General features: G+C 29.3%; 1 protein-coding gene across 1 annotated transcript in view; it reads right to left on the reverse strand.

The window, feature by feature from the left end:
- Window positions 1-2175: 2175 nt before the first annotated feature.
- Window positions 2176-18320, reverse strand: part of LOC129981730 (cytochrome P450 4V2-like) — a 29863-nt gene continuing 13718 nt past the window's right edge. Inside the window, exons 6-11 of the mRNA XM_056092691.1 lie at window positions 17380-17506; window positions 16347-16505; window positions 14425-14598; window positions 11988-12054; window positions 10287-10466; window positions 2176-2722 (exon numbers count right to left, since the gene is read on the reverse strand). Of these exons, the coding sequence (XP_055948666.1) occupies window positions 2553-2722; window positions 10287-10466; window positions 11988-12054; window positions 14425-14598; window positions 16347-16505; window positions 17380-17506 (877 nt within the window). The 3' untranslated portion in view covers window positions 2176-2552. The remainder of the gene's footprint in view (window positions 2723-10286; window positions 10467-11987; window positions 12055-14424; window positions 14599-16346; window positions 16506-17379; window positions 17507-18320) is intronic.

The raw sequence follows: 18320 nt of genomic DNA on the forward strand, positions 1-18320 counted from the left end.
AACCGAAGTGGGAGTATGAGATATATTCTCATTTCAGTCGACGCTTTTCTTATTGTTAAGAGGCCGCCCGTGTTAAACAACAGTGGATCAATTCATTCTACCTTCAGGGTAACACCTTCCTCAGATATGTTTTCTTCAGGTAAGATTCTTTGTAATTTCGAAGAGATGCAACGGCAAATGTAGATGATGAAAAAAAAATGATGATTCATTGTATAGAAGAAATCCTAATTTCTTATGGCTATTACATAAGCACAAAGTACGATTAAAATTTTTTTTGATAGTCAAGGATAACCTTTTTTTTTAATGTCACTTTAACTGACTGTTGCAATGCTCTCTTTGATGTTTTATAGTTTTAAGGCCAGTTTCTAAATCTTATTCACAATTAAAGAAAATTCTCCTTGGGGTTGGGGGGTGGTGGAATAAGTATTAGTTTTTATATGAGAATTCTTGCAACTAATAGTTACAAGATTCTTTTATGGGCATTGATTATCATTAAATTTTATTTTCTTAAAATATGATTTTAAATTGATGTTATGATTATAATAGACAGACAATAAATTCTAAAGTCATTCTAAATTCTGATTTTCAAATCACAAATTCTAAAATAGATTATGGGATTATTGATTACCTACTTTAATTCTGAGTGCATATAGACTTGATGATTTTATATACACCATAGTTACACATCTTTTTATTGTCATAGAACGGAAGTTTGGCAAAAAAGTTGCTGATTAAGGTATTTCTTACTGAATCTAATTGAAGCTAAGTTATACTTAAATTTAAAACGTTGTTAAGATTAACAATTGTGTACATCTTCAAATTTTTCTTAAGAAATTACAGACGCTTTTTTTTTCCTTCGTTTCAAATTTTTTGCATAATTATATATTTTACATTGTAATTAATTTTTACACTATTGAATTAATTTACACCAATAAAATTACTTAAATATAAATAGAAGTTATCAAACACGACAATGGTTGCTGAGAATATGCCACTTAGATAATTAGAATAAAACTTTTGTTATCCTTAATCATAAATGAAGATTGCCAGGCTCCAGTTTTATTTTGATAGTCCTGATATTAATTCCGTGTGTGTGGACAGTCTGCCACGAATAGAAATAACAATCTTAAGTTTAATGCGAAATGGCTATCAAGAGTTTATACAACACTTACTGATGAATGTCCGGTCATTGGAAATGTATCCTAAACAATTAAATCCCCAGTATTGCATTCTGTTAAGTGAGAATCCGATTTCTTGACCAGAGTCTTCCTACGCAAGTGTTTAAAAGTCTTCCCTCTAAAGGAATGAAGTGATGAAATATATGATACATCACTTCCGGGAATTCTATCAAACAATTATTCTATTTGTTGAGGCAGCCAAAACAATGGAAAACTCTAATGATAAACATGTTCATTGTTTCCGATTGTATTTAACTTAGAATTATATTTAATTTAGAATACAGCTTTTTGTTTATATTTAATGTAGAATTATAAAATCAACTTACACTTTAAAAAAATATTGATCATGATTTTATAAATGAAGGAAAGAAAAACGCACACAATTATTTTTCTAAGAATGAAAGGAATTGGTAACAATGAATTCAATACTATACAGTTTCAAAATGGAACATACAAAGAGTCAGAAACTGTATAGTTTGATTAAATTAGATACTTCACATTGACTCAGAAGTATCTCTACTTTGTAACCATAATTTTACAGCATTTTATGAAACTAAGATTCAAACAACTTCTTATAGAAAAATGAGAAATACAGTAATTCTAGTAAAGCAATAGATTTTCTTCTTCTTCGAATACATTGTTGGCATCAAATTTATTACTCAAAGAAAATATCTTAAGATTAATGACTGCTTCTAAAAATTATAAACCGGCCAAGTTTCAACTGGAAAATTTCCAATTATAAACCACTTAATGGATGATATGCATTCTTTACCATAACATATTTAAGTATTTATCTCAATAAATAGAGATGAGAAAACGAAACGATTTAGCACGACTTGATGTTTGCTATTCGTTAAACATATATATTATGTGAGAATTAATTCATATTTATATTTAACTAGTAGAAAAGTTGAATTATTTTGATGTAAAGTATAATCCTGTGATTTCGAATAAAATAATAACATTAATGAGACAAGCAACAAATTTCAAAAATTTATTAAATTAGTATTTTTATTACATTGCAATTTTTTTACTGACTTAAGACAGATCACATAACAATAAATATATATCGAAAATATTTTAGAAGCAAAAATAAATCATTACTTTTTTCATATTTGAGGATGAAATGTAAAAGAAATGCAAATGATGCTATGAGTCTATGCCTAGTTAAATCACATATGAAAGAAAAATCTTAATTTTTTTTTCTTTTGAAAGGGTTATTGTCATTTTTATTCTTTTCCGCATACTGGGAATTAACATAATGAATTTTATTAAAACGCGAAGAGGGATCATGGCGTGTCCAGCCTGGCGAAATGGAATTTGGGAACTCTGCTTCAATAACTACTAACATAAAAAAGAAGACGAAAATCACTGTCAGTTGTCATTCGATCTGTTTCGGAACCGAATGCGAACGGGTATCGAGTTGTTCAGAACCACATGAACCACAGGCTTCACTTTCTCCCTTCCATCAAGCGATTGTAGAACAAATCTCCTCAAAATATAGCTGAGGATAGTCTTCATTTCCTGCATAGCGAACACTTTACCTGAAAAATCAGCGAAAATTAGACTCAGATATTATAGTTAATATGCCCTTAGTATATAAGCTTGAAATTAGAAAATATTTGGATTTCTATGTTATAGATATTATGCCCTTAGTAAAGCTCAAAATACGTTAATTTACTAAAGAATTAATGATGATCAACTAATTTATCAATCTAGCAATTTCGTGAATTGAAAAGATTCTTTAATATTCTTTGCTATCAGTTAATCTAAAGACATTGTTTTTTGAAATATAATTTTTCCTTACAGAATAATAGCATTAAATGGTAATATTTATTTTTGATCTTATAATTAATAAAATTTTTAATAATATTTTCTAAGATGGAAGTCTTGTGATGCTAACAGAAAATGATAAAAATAAAATGAAAGAAATTGATTTTGTGGGAATGGAAATTAAAAATAAAAACAAAAGGCAATTAGCAGTTGAAAAGTGCTGATTTCGGAATATCGCTACAATTAAGAACAGACTGGTATGCATCCGAAACAATATATTTTATCCCATTTTTATTTATTTGAATATGAATACAAGATTTTAAGCATTTTTAACTGACGCTTAAACACAAATATAAGTATTCTTTTGATTTTTTTTTTGAAATTTTGTAGGTCCGAAACAAATTTTTACAACAATATTTGATTAGGTAATGATTTGTATTCCATAAAATCATTGAAATATCAGAAAAGCAACGTTGAAAATATGCCAAACAAAATTAATTCAGATTACTTCAAAGATTGCAAGAACTCTCCAGTTCTAATAATGGATCGACAAACTTTAATTCCACATAATGTTGTTATATGAAATTTGTGAACTGAAATAAACTCTGAGAAGTCTTTTTATAACCAAAATCAATTTTGCTTATTTAATTGGAGTTCATTTCATGCTCCACAAAATTTTCTCATATCAAAGTATAATACATGATTTCTATCTACAAACAAAACTACAGATTATTCTGCTATCTATTTGCAAGTGTAGTCATTGTATTAAATTAATAATAATAACGATGGATCTTGTTTATAAACGCGAAGGATAGAGGGTAGTTTGTAGATTAATAAGATAGTGATACCGTATCTATTTTACATAGTCCGTTTAAAGAATGAAATTTCAAAGAAAAAGAAAGAAAGAAATATTAAAAGAATTCTTTATTGTTGTAGTTTGGATGATACGAATCTTAGACTGTGAACCTTCATTACGATATTTTAGTTCCTTGAATTTAATTCTTTTAACATTTCAGGCACTAATCAGACAGATTTATATATTTAAACTTTAAATGAAACTCTTTTTTAAGTATTATTTTTTACAATTTTATTTAAAACGCTGTTAACTGCTAGATTAAATTTATTAATATGATAAAATTTTTAAATTGAATGATGTCTATAAATTGAACGATGCATCATGATTTTTGCCAGATGTAAAACATATTTGGAAATGCAAAGTAGGGCAAATCGTTTATTCTAAAGTTAGTAAACTTTGTATGTCGTAAAATTATTTTTCCAAATATTTATCAGATTTCTTGGAGTGAAAAATAATTTTTAAGTTATCGATTTTCCTCAGTAAATTAGAAATTTATTACTACACCAGAACTGTTTTTAAACCATTTGATGTTTCGAAAAAATCCTATTCATTGGAACCTGTTTTTGATAGGTACAATTTATTTCTTTATTTTCAATAAATGTTTCAAAATAACTTCTATTATATTTTATAAATTTCCTTATTTATTTAATTTATACAAACTCGTATTAAGATTCACTTTCTTAAGTATTTTATCGTTGCTATAATGAGGAATAAAGCTTCGAAAAACATAAACAAATCAAGCTTGAAACATTCTCGCTGCGATGCTTCAAACAGATTTGAATAATTTATGTTCTTACAAGGGAAAAATTAAAATTTTTTGAAAGTTTATTCCTTTTATATGAATGATTTATTTTCGTTAAATAAAGCGTTATCTGAGCGTATCAAACGTATGCAAAGATTTACTCAGTGATGCTAACTTTTTCGAGGAGTGAGTCAAATTTTTATTATTATTCTTTTTATAATATCCAGTGCCGGCCACTGAATTAGTAACATCACTTAGGAAATGGGTGAGAATGAGGTAGAAATAATTTGAAAGAATCGAAAATTTTGGCGGAATGTTGATCATTGTGATCCGTGCAGTGGAAGGGAAAGGACTTATTTTTTTGGGAACATTTCTTTAATGATCAAATTTCACACAAAACAAAGACAAAAGTGAAAGAGACGACAAGACATTAACGCGCGCACACCTTACAGAACTGCATCTCGTCTCATTCCTTCATCACTTTCGTTTTACGGATATATAATTTCGAAATTTATTTTTACTTCACTATGCTGCTTTGAAATACAACTAATGCCATCGTACCATTATACATAAATCTAATAATTCTATTCTTTCGAATTTCGTTTTGAAAAGATGTAAAATCACTTGAAATAAATTTAAAATTTTTTAAAGTTCAATAATGTTCTCTTGAATTCCTTGTTTAATGTAATGTATCATTAAAAATATTTCCAATTGCATTTTATTGTGAACTGACTTAATTATTATTGCCCAATCGTTAGTGAAGTTCTCAAACTTCGTTAAAAGTATTTAAATAATTTTCAAACCCTGTCAATAAAATTTGTTCATTTCTCTTAAATGTTTTTTCTCCATTTCCTTTAACTATTGAAGAATGTCATGCAAGATTATTAAAATATTTAACCAAGCCATATTTGAAAATTCATATAAAGTATTTTTTTAATCAAAAAATTCTTTTTTCTTCAAATTAATTGATAAATTACATAAAAACATGACCAAAACCTAATCAGTTAAGCATTGATGTATGTTGAAATCCTAGATTATTGATTCAGCTTTCGCAAAAAATTGTGCAAATTATCTTTTATTTAAACTTTTTGCGTTATCAGTTGAAGATGAAAAATAACAATGCACAATTCTTTCTTATCAGTGTTCCATTTCAGTTGAGATACAAATAATGGAACCATGTACACTTAATCCCTTAATAATTCAACCAAACATTTAAGAAACTCTCCAATAGGTCATAATTTTTTTCTTCTGCAATTTTATTTTCAATAGAATTGTGAATATCAAATTATTCTTAGAAATTGCCCTTAGAGAATTCTTAGAATTGCAGTATTATTAAAGTCATAAAAATATTAATCGTGACAAAAATACATTTTGAAAATACCTTATTTCTAGAACTCAAATTGCGATTGGCGAATGGCATTTCCATATATCAAATTGAAAGGGAATACTTAAGTTTTGAAAATTGGCTTGGCTCAAGATGTTTACATTTAGTCACATATGTGTCGTTACATCTATTAAATATTATTCAATTATATTTAGTCAGTAATTATTTACGATTTCTTTTGCGTTTACTATGTTTTTTTTTTTTTTTTTTTTTTTTGCTTTTTTCAACCATTATAATAAGAAAAATGTTCCTAAAAGTTTATACTGAGAAAAAGGAATTATAAATTCTAAAATTCCAGTGATAAATTAGCATTAGTTCAAGATTTAAAATTTTAATTATTTTTAACAACTTAATCTTTCCCTATTCTAATGTCATTAAAATTAATAGATTTTTATTGAAATAAAAATGTCTCACTGTTTAAAATTTAAACCGTATTATATTTGTGTAGTTTTGATATACATTTCAAAATTTCAAATTTCATCTTGATTTTACACCTTTTAATAACATTATTTTGAATAACTCTTTCTAAAAATAATTGTAATTCAAAAGAATATCATTATATTCCTGATAGAGTCCTTTTTAAGAAAAAATGGTGATATTATTTTATTAATCCCTTCCGATAAGATTTAATAATTAATAGTTGTGCATGGAATAACCATTTTATTTTTATTTAAAAAACTTGATTCCTTTTATAGCTTTTACATAATGCTGATTAAAATTATTATTGATTTGGAATGGAATATAATTGTATTTCATAATTCACATTCAACATTTATTCAAAAACTTCTAATGATTTCTAATTATTACCTAATTTTAGCAAAATCAAAGCGTTTATCCGGGTGCACCCACTAAATTTCTATATTTCAGGCAAATTATCTATTCCTTCCAAACTCATTCTCCTGATGATACGTCTACGACCCCAGAGCATTCATGAGAATCACTTCTTAATAGCCTAACATGTGTTCGTCTTTTTGGTAACATTTCACTACTATTAGTTTCTTTATGTTTATTTCTATTGATTCTTCAGAATCTCTTTTATCTTTAAAGTATGCATTACTCTTACCCATTACAGTGTTTATATATATATATATATATAATATGTGTGTGTGTGTGTGTGTGTGTGTGTGTGTGTGTGTGTGTAATGATATTTTAAACTCTTAATTTAATCCAAATTAATTTTCAAAGCTTTATTTTACTTTAGAATTATCTTAATTTATCTTTATTAGAGTAGCTTTATAAAAGATCCCTGTGTTTCCCTTTCTTGTGATTGAAATGCGTCAGAAATCCCTATCAGAATCTTAATAATATATTCGCACTATAAAAAATATATTCTCTATCAACATCTCATGTAATATAAGACGAGGAATAATTTATTTCTCTCTCTTCACCACTTCTGCTTTTGTACCGTTCTGTGGCGGACGTGCCTTGTCCGCACTTTCTTGTAAATAAATTATGCCTTCCCGGGAGGGATTAAAGCGAACGTAAAAAATGCAAAGTCTCTTCACTGTTTGTCGAAAATGCCTTTTGATTAAAAAATTATGTGCTCACGTATTGTTTAGTCGACAAGGATATTTTCCTGTGCAAAATTGTCAAATTAATTAAAATTAATACGCGGTAGAGGCAAGTAAAATGAATGATGCAATAGCTCTTCGCCGACGCTTTTCGTCATGTCCAGGGGTCTCCCGTGTATCCGTGGTTCGTCATGGCCAGCCGTCTGCATTCTAGCGTGGCACAGCTTCGCTGCGTCGTTCAACGTCAGCCGATGAGATATCCTCTGCATTCTGTTCATGTTCACCACATCACCTATGGTACTTGCAGTAACCAGTGACCTCATCCGACACTTAGGCTCTGCGGCTCAATACGCTTCTGTTTATGCTCCATTTCCTCATGTGCGTGAAACTATATTTTCAAGAAGTTCCAATTCCTAGTACGCCATGATTCATCCAGTTTCTCAAAATATTATTTGTTTGTTAAATTATCATCACAATCACCTTGGCTCATCAGTACAGTGCTCAAAATTGCCTTTTATGATTCATCAAAAAGTTATAAGTGTTAAAAAAAGCCTTCATCAATTGACTGAACGGGTGAAAGTCAAGGTTTATATTTTGTACTTTTGATTTTATTTTGAATTGTATTTTTAAATTAGAATACAATTGCAAATGATATTTTTCTTCTTATTATTCAAAGTATTATTAATTTACTTTAAAATGTTGAGTTTTTGAAATTTATTATTTTTAATTTATGCATAATATAAAAGTGTGTTGCATTTGAAATTTGTTTATATGCTTGCAAATTTACGAAAGATGGTTCCCCCAAATAAATTAAATTTATCTCAATCCAAGGTTTTTAAATTAAAAAAAATAAATAAACAAAAGATATGACACATGATATCAGAGAAATTTAGTGAGTACTTCAGAGGAAATTTGTTACACCTCTGATTGTAATTAAACTATACTCTGGTATTTATAGTGTCAGAGTGCTTTTATGTTTTAATATCCATACAGACCTTGTGAATGAAAAAATGTAACAGATCAAGATTTTTACATACTTTATAATGGCACACGATAATCAGAATAATGTAGCAAATGCCTCAGGGGAAATTGTTATACCTCTGACAGTCATTACGCTACCATCTATTATCACTGTGTCAAAATGCAAGTTTACAAATACAAATATATATATATTTTTTCAATTATCCAAATATTTTTTTATATTTTTGTTTTTAAAATATTTATCTTATAAGAGTATTTTGATTTTTTTTGTTTGTTACATTCATTCACAAGTGTTTTGTTTCAAATCTTTGAATCTTGTATTTATTACTTTTAGTTCCAAGTTCTTCATGTGATATTTTTGAATTTTGCAATTATTACTATCATTTCCAAATAATTTCTTTGAAATACATGAATATTACATTTATTTACATTTCTAAAAGTTTTATATGAAACCATTCAATTTTGAAAGTATTATTTTCATATCCAAGTTTTTTTAACTGAAGTTTTGAATCTTGTGCTTTTATTTACAGCTAAAATACTTTATTTGAAATCATAACTATAATTATATTTTATTTGGGTGAAATCATAACAATATTGATAATGTATTTAATAATTCAATACTTTATTTATAATTTAATAATTTTGTTCAGTCAGACTTCTAGAATTTAAGAATAATATAAGCAAGACTGTCAAATTATTTTCACCAAATTAGTGAACTACAAAATAATAGCCAGAATACATGTGTGCACCATATCATTTAACATTTTGTTGTTATTATTGATGATTATATAAGCTTATATACTATTTTCACAAATATAATTCGTTTTATGTTTCAAATATAAAATGATGAATGGGATTTCTGTATTAACGTCTGTATAATGTGAAGGTAAAGGAAACTTGGTGTCACTTTCAATATAGTTTTAAATATTAACATCTCATTTGAACATTACTGTAGGGTATGGTTGTGTGTCAAAGGAACACCATGCAATACCACGTCTTGTGGTGGTGGTGATGGGGATATTGAAATGATATTTTAAACTCTTAATTTAATCCAAATTAATTTCCAAAACTTTATTTTAATTTAGCCTTTAGTAATTTCATTCTCCTTTTTCCTGATCCAATTCCATTTTCTCTACTTAATTAATTCAAGAGAAGCTTTATAAAATTGCTGAATCTACTAAACACCGACACTATCACATGCTCCACGTGAAGGGCTAGAAAAATGTTCAAAAGGCATATTCTTTTTTAAAATATCCCTTTGTTTCCCTTGTTTGTGAATGAAATGCGGCAGAAATCCCTATCAGAATCTTAATAATATATTAGCACTGTAAAAAAAAATATTTTCCCTATCAATAATTCATGTTATATAAGACGAGGAATAATTTATTTCTCGCTCTTCCCCACTTTTGCTTTTGTGCCGCACTGTGCCGGACGTGCCTTGTCCGCACCTTCTTGTTAATAAATTATGTCTTCCCGGGATGGATTAAAGCTAACTTAAAAAATGCAAAGTCTCTTCTCTTCACTGCTTTTCGAAACTGCCTTCTGATTAAAAAAATATGTGCTTTTACACACATACACACACACACACACACACACACATACGCACACACACACACACACACATTTTAAATTTAAAAAGTATCGGTGTGTCCGCATTCATAGTGTGTTTCTTTTCAACTGAAATGCTATTATTCCCGAGTTTATTCATGTAGTTCTTATCCTGAATATAACGCATTTAAAATTTGAAGATGCTTTTTTAATACTAAAATATAACGCATTTTTAAGAATTTGGAATAAAGAATAATTTTCAATAATTTATAGAATTGAAGAAAAAAGCTTCATCACCGTTAATAACTCTTACCAATGCAATTTCTAGGTCCAGCGGAGAAAGGAAGGAATCCATATTCGGGAATATCAGCCGCGTTTTCTGGCAAAAATCGGTCTGGATCAAACTTTTCAGGATCAGGGAAAATGGTTTCGTCTCTGTGCAGGTAATAGTTCAACACCATGCAAGAAGAACCTTTTGGAACAGTGTAACCGCCTAAGAATACACAAAATGCTTTGCATAAACATTTTTAAAACAATTTCCCCTAGGTAAATGCACATCCTATACTAAAGCTTAATACATAGTAATAAATTTTCACTGTAAAATGAGGGGACCATATTTTGCTTTCTTTAAATATTATTATGCATGCAAAAATTTACTCAATTAAAAAAATAGTTTAAAACCATTTTTTTAAAAATTTAAATTACGTATACAATAATTTTATAAAAGTACAGTACACTCCCAAGTATCCGGTGCGACCATCCGGATTCCGTACTATCCGGCCTAGTTTTTCAAAAACTAAAAACTGTAAGTTTTGACTCTTATCTTAAGATTACCTTTTCATATCTGTGTATTAATTACCAGTGTGAACTATCATCAGCTGGAGTCAATTTACTTACGAATTAGGCCTATGATTTGCGTGAATGTTTTCTTTACGTTTCCAGCATTTAAGTTGGGCATTACAGAATTTACACCTGTTCGAGGCTGCGTTCACATTTTAAGTGGTTTGAGATAAATAAAAAGGTTTAGTATTCAATAAATGAGAAAAAGAATGTTATAACAGTGCGTTTTGGTATAAAAACTTTGTCTTCTGGTATTGGTGGACAAAGAAATGAATTCATAGAACTCCGGCTTTTTTGTTATTCGGCCTGCCTTTCCGCACCATTTAGCCGATACTCGGAATTGTACTGTATACACAAATGTCCGGAGAGTTTAGGCTACTCGAATCATTAGTAACGCAGGAATGGAAACGTCATCGTCTCACGTCTTTATGTTCAAAGTACCAGGAAACGAATACTTGCTAAGAAACATGGGTTTTAAATACTATTTACTTAGTCTATTCTTCGATGATTATTTGCAGATAATTCATTGATATGACAAGGTTTCCTGATCCTGTAATGCATACACCTCCCAGTGTTTCAAATCAATTTAATTTCATAGCTCATTGCTCATATTGTAGGAGAAAATAAAAAAAGTGTCATCAACAGTTAGATGACTGAAAACTTGCAGTTAGATGTAGAAGTCATGGTGATGCAGTAACTCAAGTATGATGCAATATTATTCGACTGAAATATTTTCATTTGTTTTATTTTTGCAACTACTATGTAACTACCTTCAAATTGGAATTGAGATTTATATAATACTTACTAGTTTGTTTAAGATAATCCTTGGATTTTTCCTGGAACATTTCAGAACTGTTAAAGCTATTCTAATAACTAAAAATGTTAATATAATCTTACAAACATTCATTGAAAAGAGAATCAGTTAAAGATGACAAATATACTTACCCTTTATTATTTTGTAAAAAATAGAATATAATTTTATGAAAGTCATATATACTTTCCTTATTTGGGCGAAAAATACTTTCAGAGAAAGTTTAGGACGATTTTTACAAGTCTGTATATTAATAGTTTTAAATCTCATTATTATAAACTACATGCTTTTAAAAAAGTAATTTTCTATCATGGATCTATTGCAGATTTACAAGGTATTGATAGGACACATGGAAATACTTACAAATTTCAGTATCTTCATAGACCTGTCTTCCGAAAATTGGTACAACAGAGTAGATTCTGTTGGATTCCTATATACATAGAAATTCCAAGTTTCAATGAGATACAAATGAATTTTATACAAGATAAAAACATCATTAGACATAAATACCAGAAACGGCTAAAAATATTGTGAATCAAAGTTTAAAACTTTTATTTTTTTTATTTTTTTACAAATTTGGTGTTTAATAATTGCATTGGAATTTTCCATTGTTCGAAAGTTTGTCTCAAATGATGGTCTGAAATCTCTACTTAACTAGAAAGCTTTTTCTTTCATTCATCTTTTATTATATCCATAGGTCTTTCTAGCACTTTCTTTGACCCTAGAAAGTAATAACGAAAATCCACGTTTAGGAAAACCGAGATTAGATTTGGTTTCTTAGGATGGGTATCCCCTGTTCGGTTAAAATCGATTTAACATGCACTTAATATTAGATTCAGAATGTTTTCCTGATGAATAAGTCACAATTTGATTTTCCAGATTCTATCACAATGCGATTGTTCTGGGCAATACTTCTTGTTAACGGCCGACCACCTCCCCACCACTGAATACAGGCAATACTGTTAGTTGATTGTTTTGACTTTCAGGTGCCCTCTCAATATGCACAAATCCTTTGATGTCGAAAGTATTTGCTGATTTTCGTCAGTCATACATAGACAATTCTCAATATTTCATACACTATCTTTGAAAATTTTAAATCAAAATTTACATAAACGATAAGCATTCACTTATGATATAGATGAATGACTCAGTATTGCAATAAAAAAGAAATTTTGTCAGGGGTAGCTTATTTGTAAGGCAGAATTTAACATTAAGAAGCAATTCTCTTTTTCAGTCAAACATCGAAATGTGATAGTGAAACATAAGTAAATAATAGGTAAGAGACACTTAACATTTCGATGTTTAATTTATCATTTCTTAAATTATCAGCTTGTTGGAACAAAAACAATCCTGCTGTTTTCTTGCTATATCTTGCATAATAAGAACTAATTAAAAAAGAATAACTATTTCTCCCAGTTTTCACTAAGTAATCCATTAAATATTTTATTTTTATTGCCAGTTTCTTTTAAATCCATTCAAAGGATTTCCCAATTTAAAATTGATTAGATATTGGATGAGTGACAGAAATACTTCAGAATAAAAATAGAAAGATATCATTTCAGGATTTTAAAATAGTACTCAATAAGAAGTTCAAAACATTTCAAAAATGTTTACTATTTTAGTTACCTTCAGATATGATAACGGGACTAATACAATTTAATGTTTGTAAACAGAAATAGATAAGATTTTACTCAAAGAGATCATTACAATGTGTAAAGGCCTCTAATCTTTGTTTTCATTCATATTCTCTGACAATGAATTGACTTTATCAGATAACTGTAGTAGCGGGTATCATCATATAAGAAGAATCTTCATAAAGATTTTACCATATGTTGTGATGTAAACACCTGCAGTGGTTTCATTCACTCTCAAATCTTTACTTTCATTGCTTGTTCTAAATCTCAGCTTCGGAACTTTTATTCACAAATTCGAAACCCGATATCACCGAAAATCTGCTGTGTATATGGACTATCTGATTGTGTCACGAAGGGGAGTTGTTCGCCTCATAATGGAGGATGAGATGCTTTCGGCATGGTGTTTAGTTCTTGCTACCTTGGATGATACTTGAAAAGTTGGGGGTCTGGCTTGTACCATCGATGACGGGGTGTACTTCGTTTGGGAAAATTTGTACCTAGGACTCAACCGCAGTTTTTACCAGTGTTGCTGTTGCGACTATCCGGTCTTTCAGATTTTTCCGTGTGTCTTCCAGCGGGTCGGAGTAGTCAATTTGTGGTTTATGTGGACTAGATAATCATGCTATGTGAAAACAAGAAACAAGCGTCTTCAGAGAAAAAAGTGCTAGTTCAAGTTTTATACTCTTCCTCTTATCACGCTTCACATTGGCTGAGTTATTCGCAATATCAGCTATTGTATTATTTTTGAAAGTGAAGTTTATATATTGCAACATCAAAATCTACCACGATCTTTCTCAAAGTGACATGGCGGTTCATCTAGCGGAAAAAACCTTCCAAAGAATCATTCACTGCTCCTTTACTTTTCTTGAACTATATTTTTAGAGGCAACTTGAATAAGATAGTTTATAAAAATAACAGAAATAAACAAACTCGACCATCTGCTTCAAATTTTGTGGCTACTACTTCACACGCCTGAATTGATTTGGCAAACAATCAGCGTTTTAATTCTTCTTACTACTATATAAGTTAGAATCGAAATGTAAAAAAAATGACTTTATGTACCAATCCTCATAAAACTAGGCAATAGCTTACATTTTTCTTAAAATCTATTATTACCATATACTTCTGAATAAAAACTATGTTAATGCTTTAAAGGAAAGCCTTACTTTTATGACACATTCCATGTAATTCAGATTGTTGAGATCGTCTATCGTTATAGCCGAATCCCTGTCACTTCCGAATGTCCTGTCCAGTTCCTCGTGGAGCTTAGCTTGAACTTCTGGGTGAAGCCCGATGAGGTACAGGGTCCAGATCATAGAAATGGCGATGGTGTCGTGACCCTAGTAAGAAAATATTCACCAAATTACTTTACAAATATTAAAAACGTCTTCTGAAACCTTCAGCTCCCATGACAACACAGATAATGAACAGTAACTGTCATGTGAATAGGAAACCTCAAACCTAAAAGGATCAAATTATATTGATTACCACTGTTTTGTAAATTACTATTTGCAAAATTTTTTTTTTTAAAATAATTGTTGTAGTAACACTTTAATTTTATCCTCTTAAAAGCGATTTATAGGGCATATTTCACGACGGACTTCCGAAATTGTTGATAAGAAGAAACAGCACTGTTTATTTGTGATTTATATAAATCTTGTAAATTATTGAAATGCTGTTTTAGTATCATTTTTAAAAATATTATTATTACACATTTCGCTTATCGAATACGTTTCATTAATTCCATTATTGTGGCCGAAGCTTTTGCAATCTGTTCAGTCATTGGTGACCTCTCAGGTCCAGAAAAAAAAAAAAATTGAAGTTTGTTTCTCTGTTCTAAAAACCTTCAACTGCCTATCTTTAAAATCCCCATAAATGATTCAGAAAGCAGGTCGGAAGATTTTAATTAGAGCAACCCTATACTAAAAGACTATATAAGCTTGAATTCTGGTGCGTACAGATATTTCTTGGAATGAAAAGACGGATTCCCTCACAAAATCGATCGTGGAGTTGAACTCCTACTTTGAATGGATTACGGTTAAAGGTATTTTCAGATATTTCCAGCCATGTGCCAAACATATCAAAAGAGTAAATACCAAGAAACTATAGAAGGTATTTATTCCTTTTATCTCTTTCTCTACGACTAAAAGATAAAAAATAGGAACAAATAACAGCAACCCAGAAGGTTACTACTCCGACACTTTGAATAAATTTGGAATGTATGATAATCCTTATTGTCTCCCAGTAAATAAAGAAATGGCAATTACTATGTCCTCTTGGTTGAAATAGCCAACTGATAAAATAAATTTGAAATAGAATAAAACTTGAAGTAGGCTTGATCTTCATAAAAAATCAATAGAGTCTTTCAAAAATTTTCTCAAAAAAAAAAAAATATTTTCAACTAGCGTTTTTACAAGTTGTTTTTTGATCACTCAAATTTTTTGACATATATTAATGTTATTTTCGTCATATTAGGGGATGCTGAAGAGAAATCATAATCACAATGCACATTTAGAAAAATGAACTTTTATGGGTATGAGAACAAAACGCCTTTAGAATTTCTTTTCCTGATATTTCTAATATTTTTACTCAAAAATTTAAACCATTAAAAACGTTATAAGAACGTAGGTAATCCATGTTTCTTCAATTATGTGCAGCCAAATTTAAGAATCTAAATCCTAATTTTTACACGTAACCCCAACTAATTCATCTAAATCTTTAAATGAATCCTTAAAATTAAACCTTTCAGCCTTTACCTTAAAATCAGTCCTTAACTTTTGAGGAATGGTTTTAAACTTTTAAAGCATAGAATATAAAATCCTTAAAACTAAGAAATAAATTTATTTTGATTCTTTTTATCATACATACATAGAACAAATAGATGCAAGCTAAAGCCGCGGGGTTAGCGTTTAGTTAATGTATAACACTATGTGATTAGTGGATTTAAGTGCGTCATTGTCGAATGATTTTGTCATAATATTTATATTGTATGTAAGTGTATAGGAAATTTAAAATACCTTTCAACTATCAACTATTTAAAAATTCATTTCCTATAGGCGCCGAAAGAAAAAACAAAGATTATTATTACCTCCATGATGAAGGTATCCACTTCTTCTCTGATGTCATCTTCATTCATGTCCTGAAATTTGAAATGTCGTTCCAGCAACATGTCCATCAGTGCCTTGCGCTTTTTCTTCTCAAACTCTTCTTGATTTTGTAAGTAGCGAGCTTTTTTCTCTTTGATAACCTAAGGATTTCAAAAGGATTAAAAAATACTGTTATCCTTAAACTGTTTATACTGTTATCCTTTTATTTGTATCTTTATTCAATTAATAAAAATTGGTTTTTTTAATCACATTACTTGAATATTAAGAATCATTTCGCCAAAATAAATTTTCTCCTTGAAAATATTAATCCGTTCTCTTCCATTTTTAGAGAGCTGCTCTCAACTCCTTTCCCACAATTGGAAATTTCGACCGTATGAATTTATATTGTTTTTAAAAAAATCTTTGATAAGACAATGGTTTTATTCACAAATTGACCTGATGGTGCACGTTCAGAATGATTTTCAATATAACACTAGGATGTTTACGAAACCCATTACTGCTTGTATTACATCCCATTTAGAATAATGTCACCAATATTTCGAAGAGATTTCGATTCTCACAAAATTTTCATACATGCTCTTTAAAATATTTATGTCGAATCATTTGATTCTTAAAATTATTTAAAATCATACGAATCACGTGTGAAATTGCAACTATATATATATATATATAATATTGAACCACGTTGAGATGACGAGAACTACTCTTGAGCTGACACCCCTCCCCAAACTTTCACACCACACCAGCGAGAAGACGTTTGGATTTATGGTGCACCAAATCCACTTGCACGACGGTTATTCGTCGGAATTGGGTCTCGAACCCTCCGATTCCGATGCCGAGACCTAACCACCATCCCAACGCAGCCATCTATTGCAATTGAAACTGCGAAATTTCTTCTTTAATAATCCCAACTATAAATATGTGCATTTACGATTTTTTCTTTTATTCCCAATATACACAAATATACACAAAAAAGTACAAAGTTTGATTTAAAGAATTTTGAAATAAACTTACAGATTTCGTAAAGTCTTGTAATACTTTTAAATGGTAATAGAAATCCTTGGCGGTCTTTGTTGCTTTGAAAATGGTGTCGGACCACATCCAAAAATTATATACTCTGCTCATGAAAATATCACCCAATCTTGAAAACAGAGCAAAATTTTAGAAACAATTTAAAAAATGATTTATAAAAGATATAAATTAAGACAGAAATATATACTTTTACAATTGTATTTTCAAATTTTATAAACAATCGTATTTTCCACATCATTAATACATCTAGAATCTCTTTAACTGTTAAAATATTGATAAAAGTATTTTTTTAATTCCGAGATAATGGCGAATCTTATAATAAAATTAAAAACAAATAAAAAATTTTAAAAACTGAAATCTAGTATCGCAAATTTCAAGTTATCATGTGAGGAGACATTATTATTTTTAAGTCATTATTTGTCTTAATTAATTTAAGTCATTAAACATCATTAATTCATATATATATATATATATATATATATATATATATATATATATACACACACACACATATATATATATATATATATATGTGTGTGTGTGTGTGTGTGTAATGTTATTTTAATCCTGTCGGCTAAATAATATGTAACATTTTTTGGTTGAAGAAGAATGCAGGTTTGAAGTCATTGAAAATACATTTTATCTTTTTAAAATTCATTTTAATCTATCGGGAAAACATTTTATTTACAAGAACGCATCACAAAAGCAGAAGTAAGAAAGAAGGCAAAAAGGGACGAAGAAATGATCACTAGTCTAGGTTTTCTGGCCATGCGCCTATTCAATACGCGAGGTGACCTTTGACACCTTTTCAAGGGCCCTAAGGCGTCACTTACATTTGAGACTTAGTACTGATGGCGCATTAGTTTTATAGAGGAATTAATTAAACCGAAAGTGGAATTGGATTACGAAATAAGAGAATATTT

The sequence above is a fragment of the Argiope bruennichi genome, chromosome 8 (assembly GCF_947563725.1).
Source record: "Argiope bruennichi chromosome 8, qqArgBrue1.1, whole genome shotgun sequence".
NCBI lineage: Eukaryota > Metazoa > Arthropoda > Arachnida > Araneae > Araneidae > Argiope > Argiope bruennichi.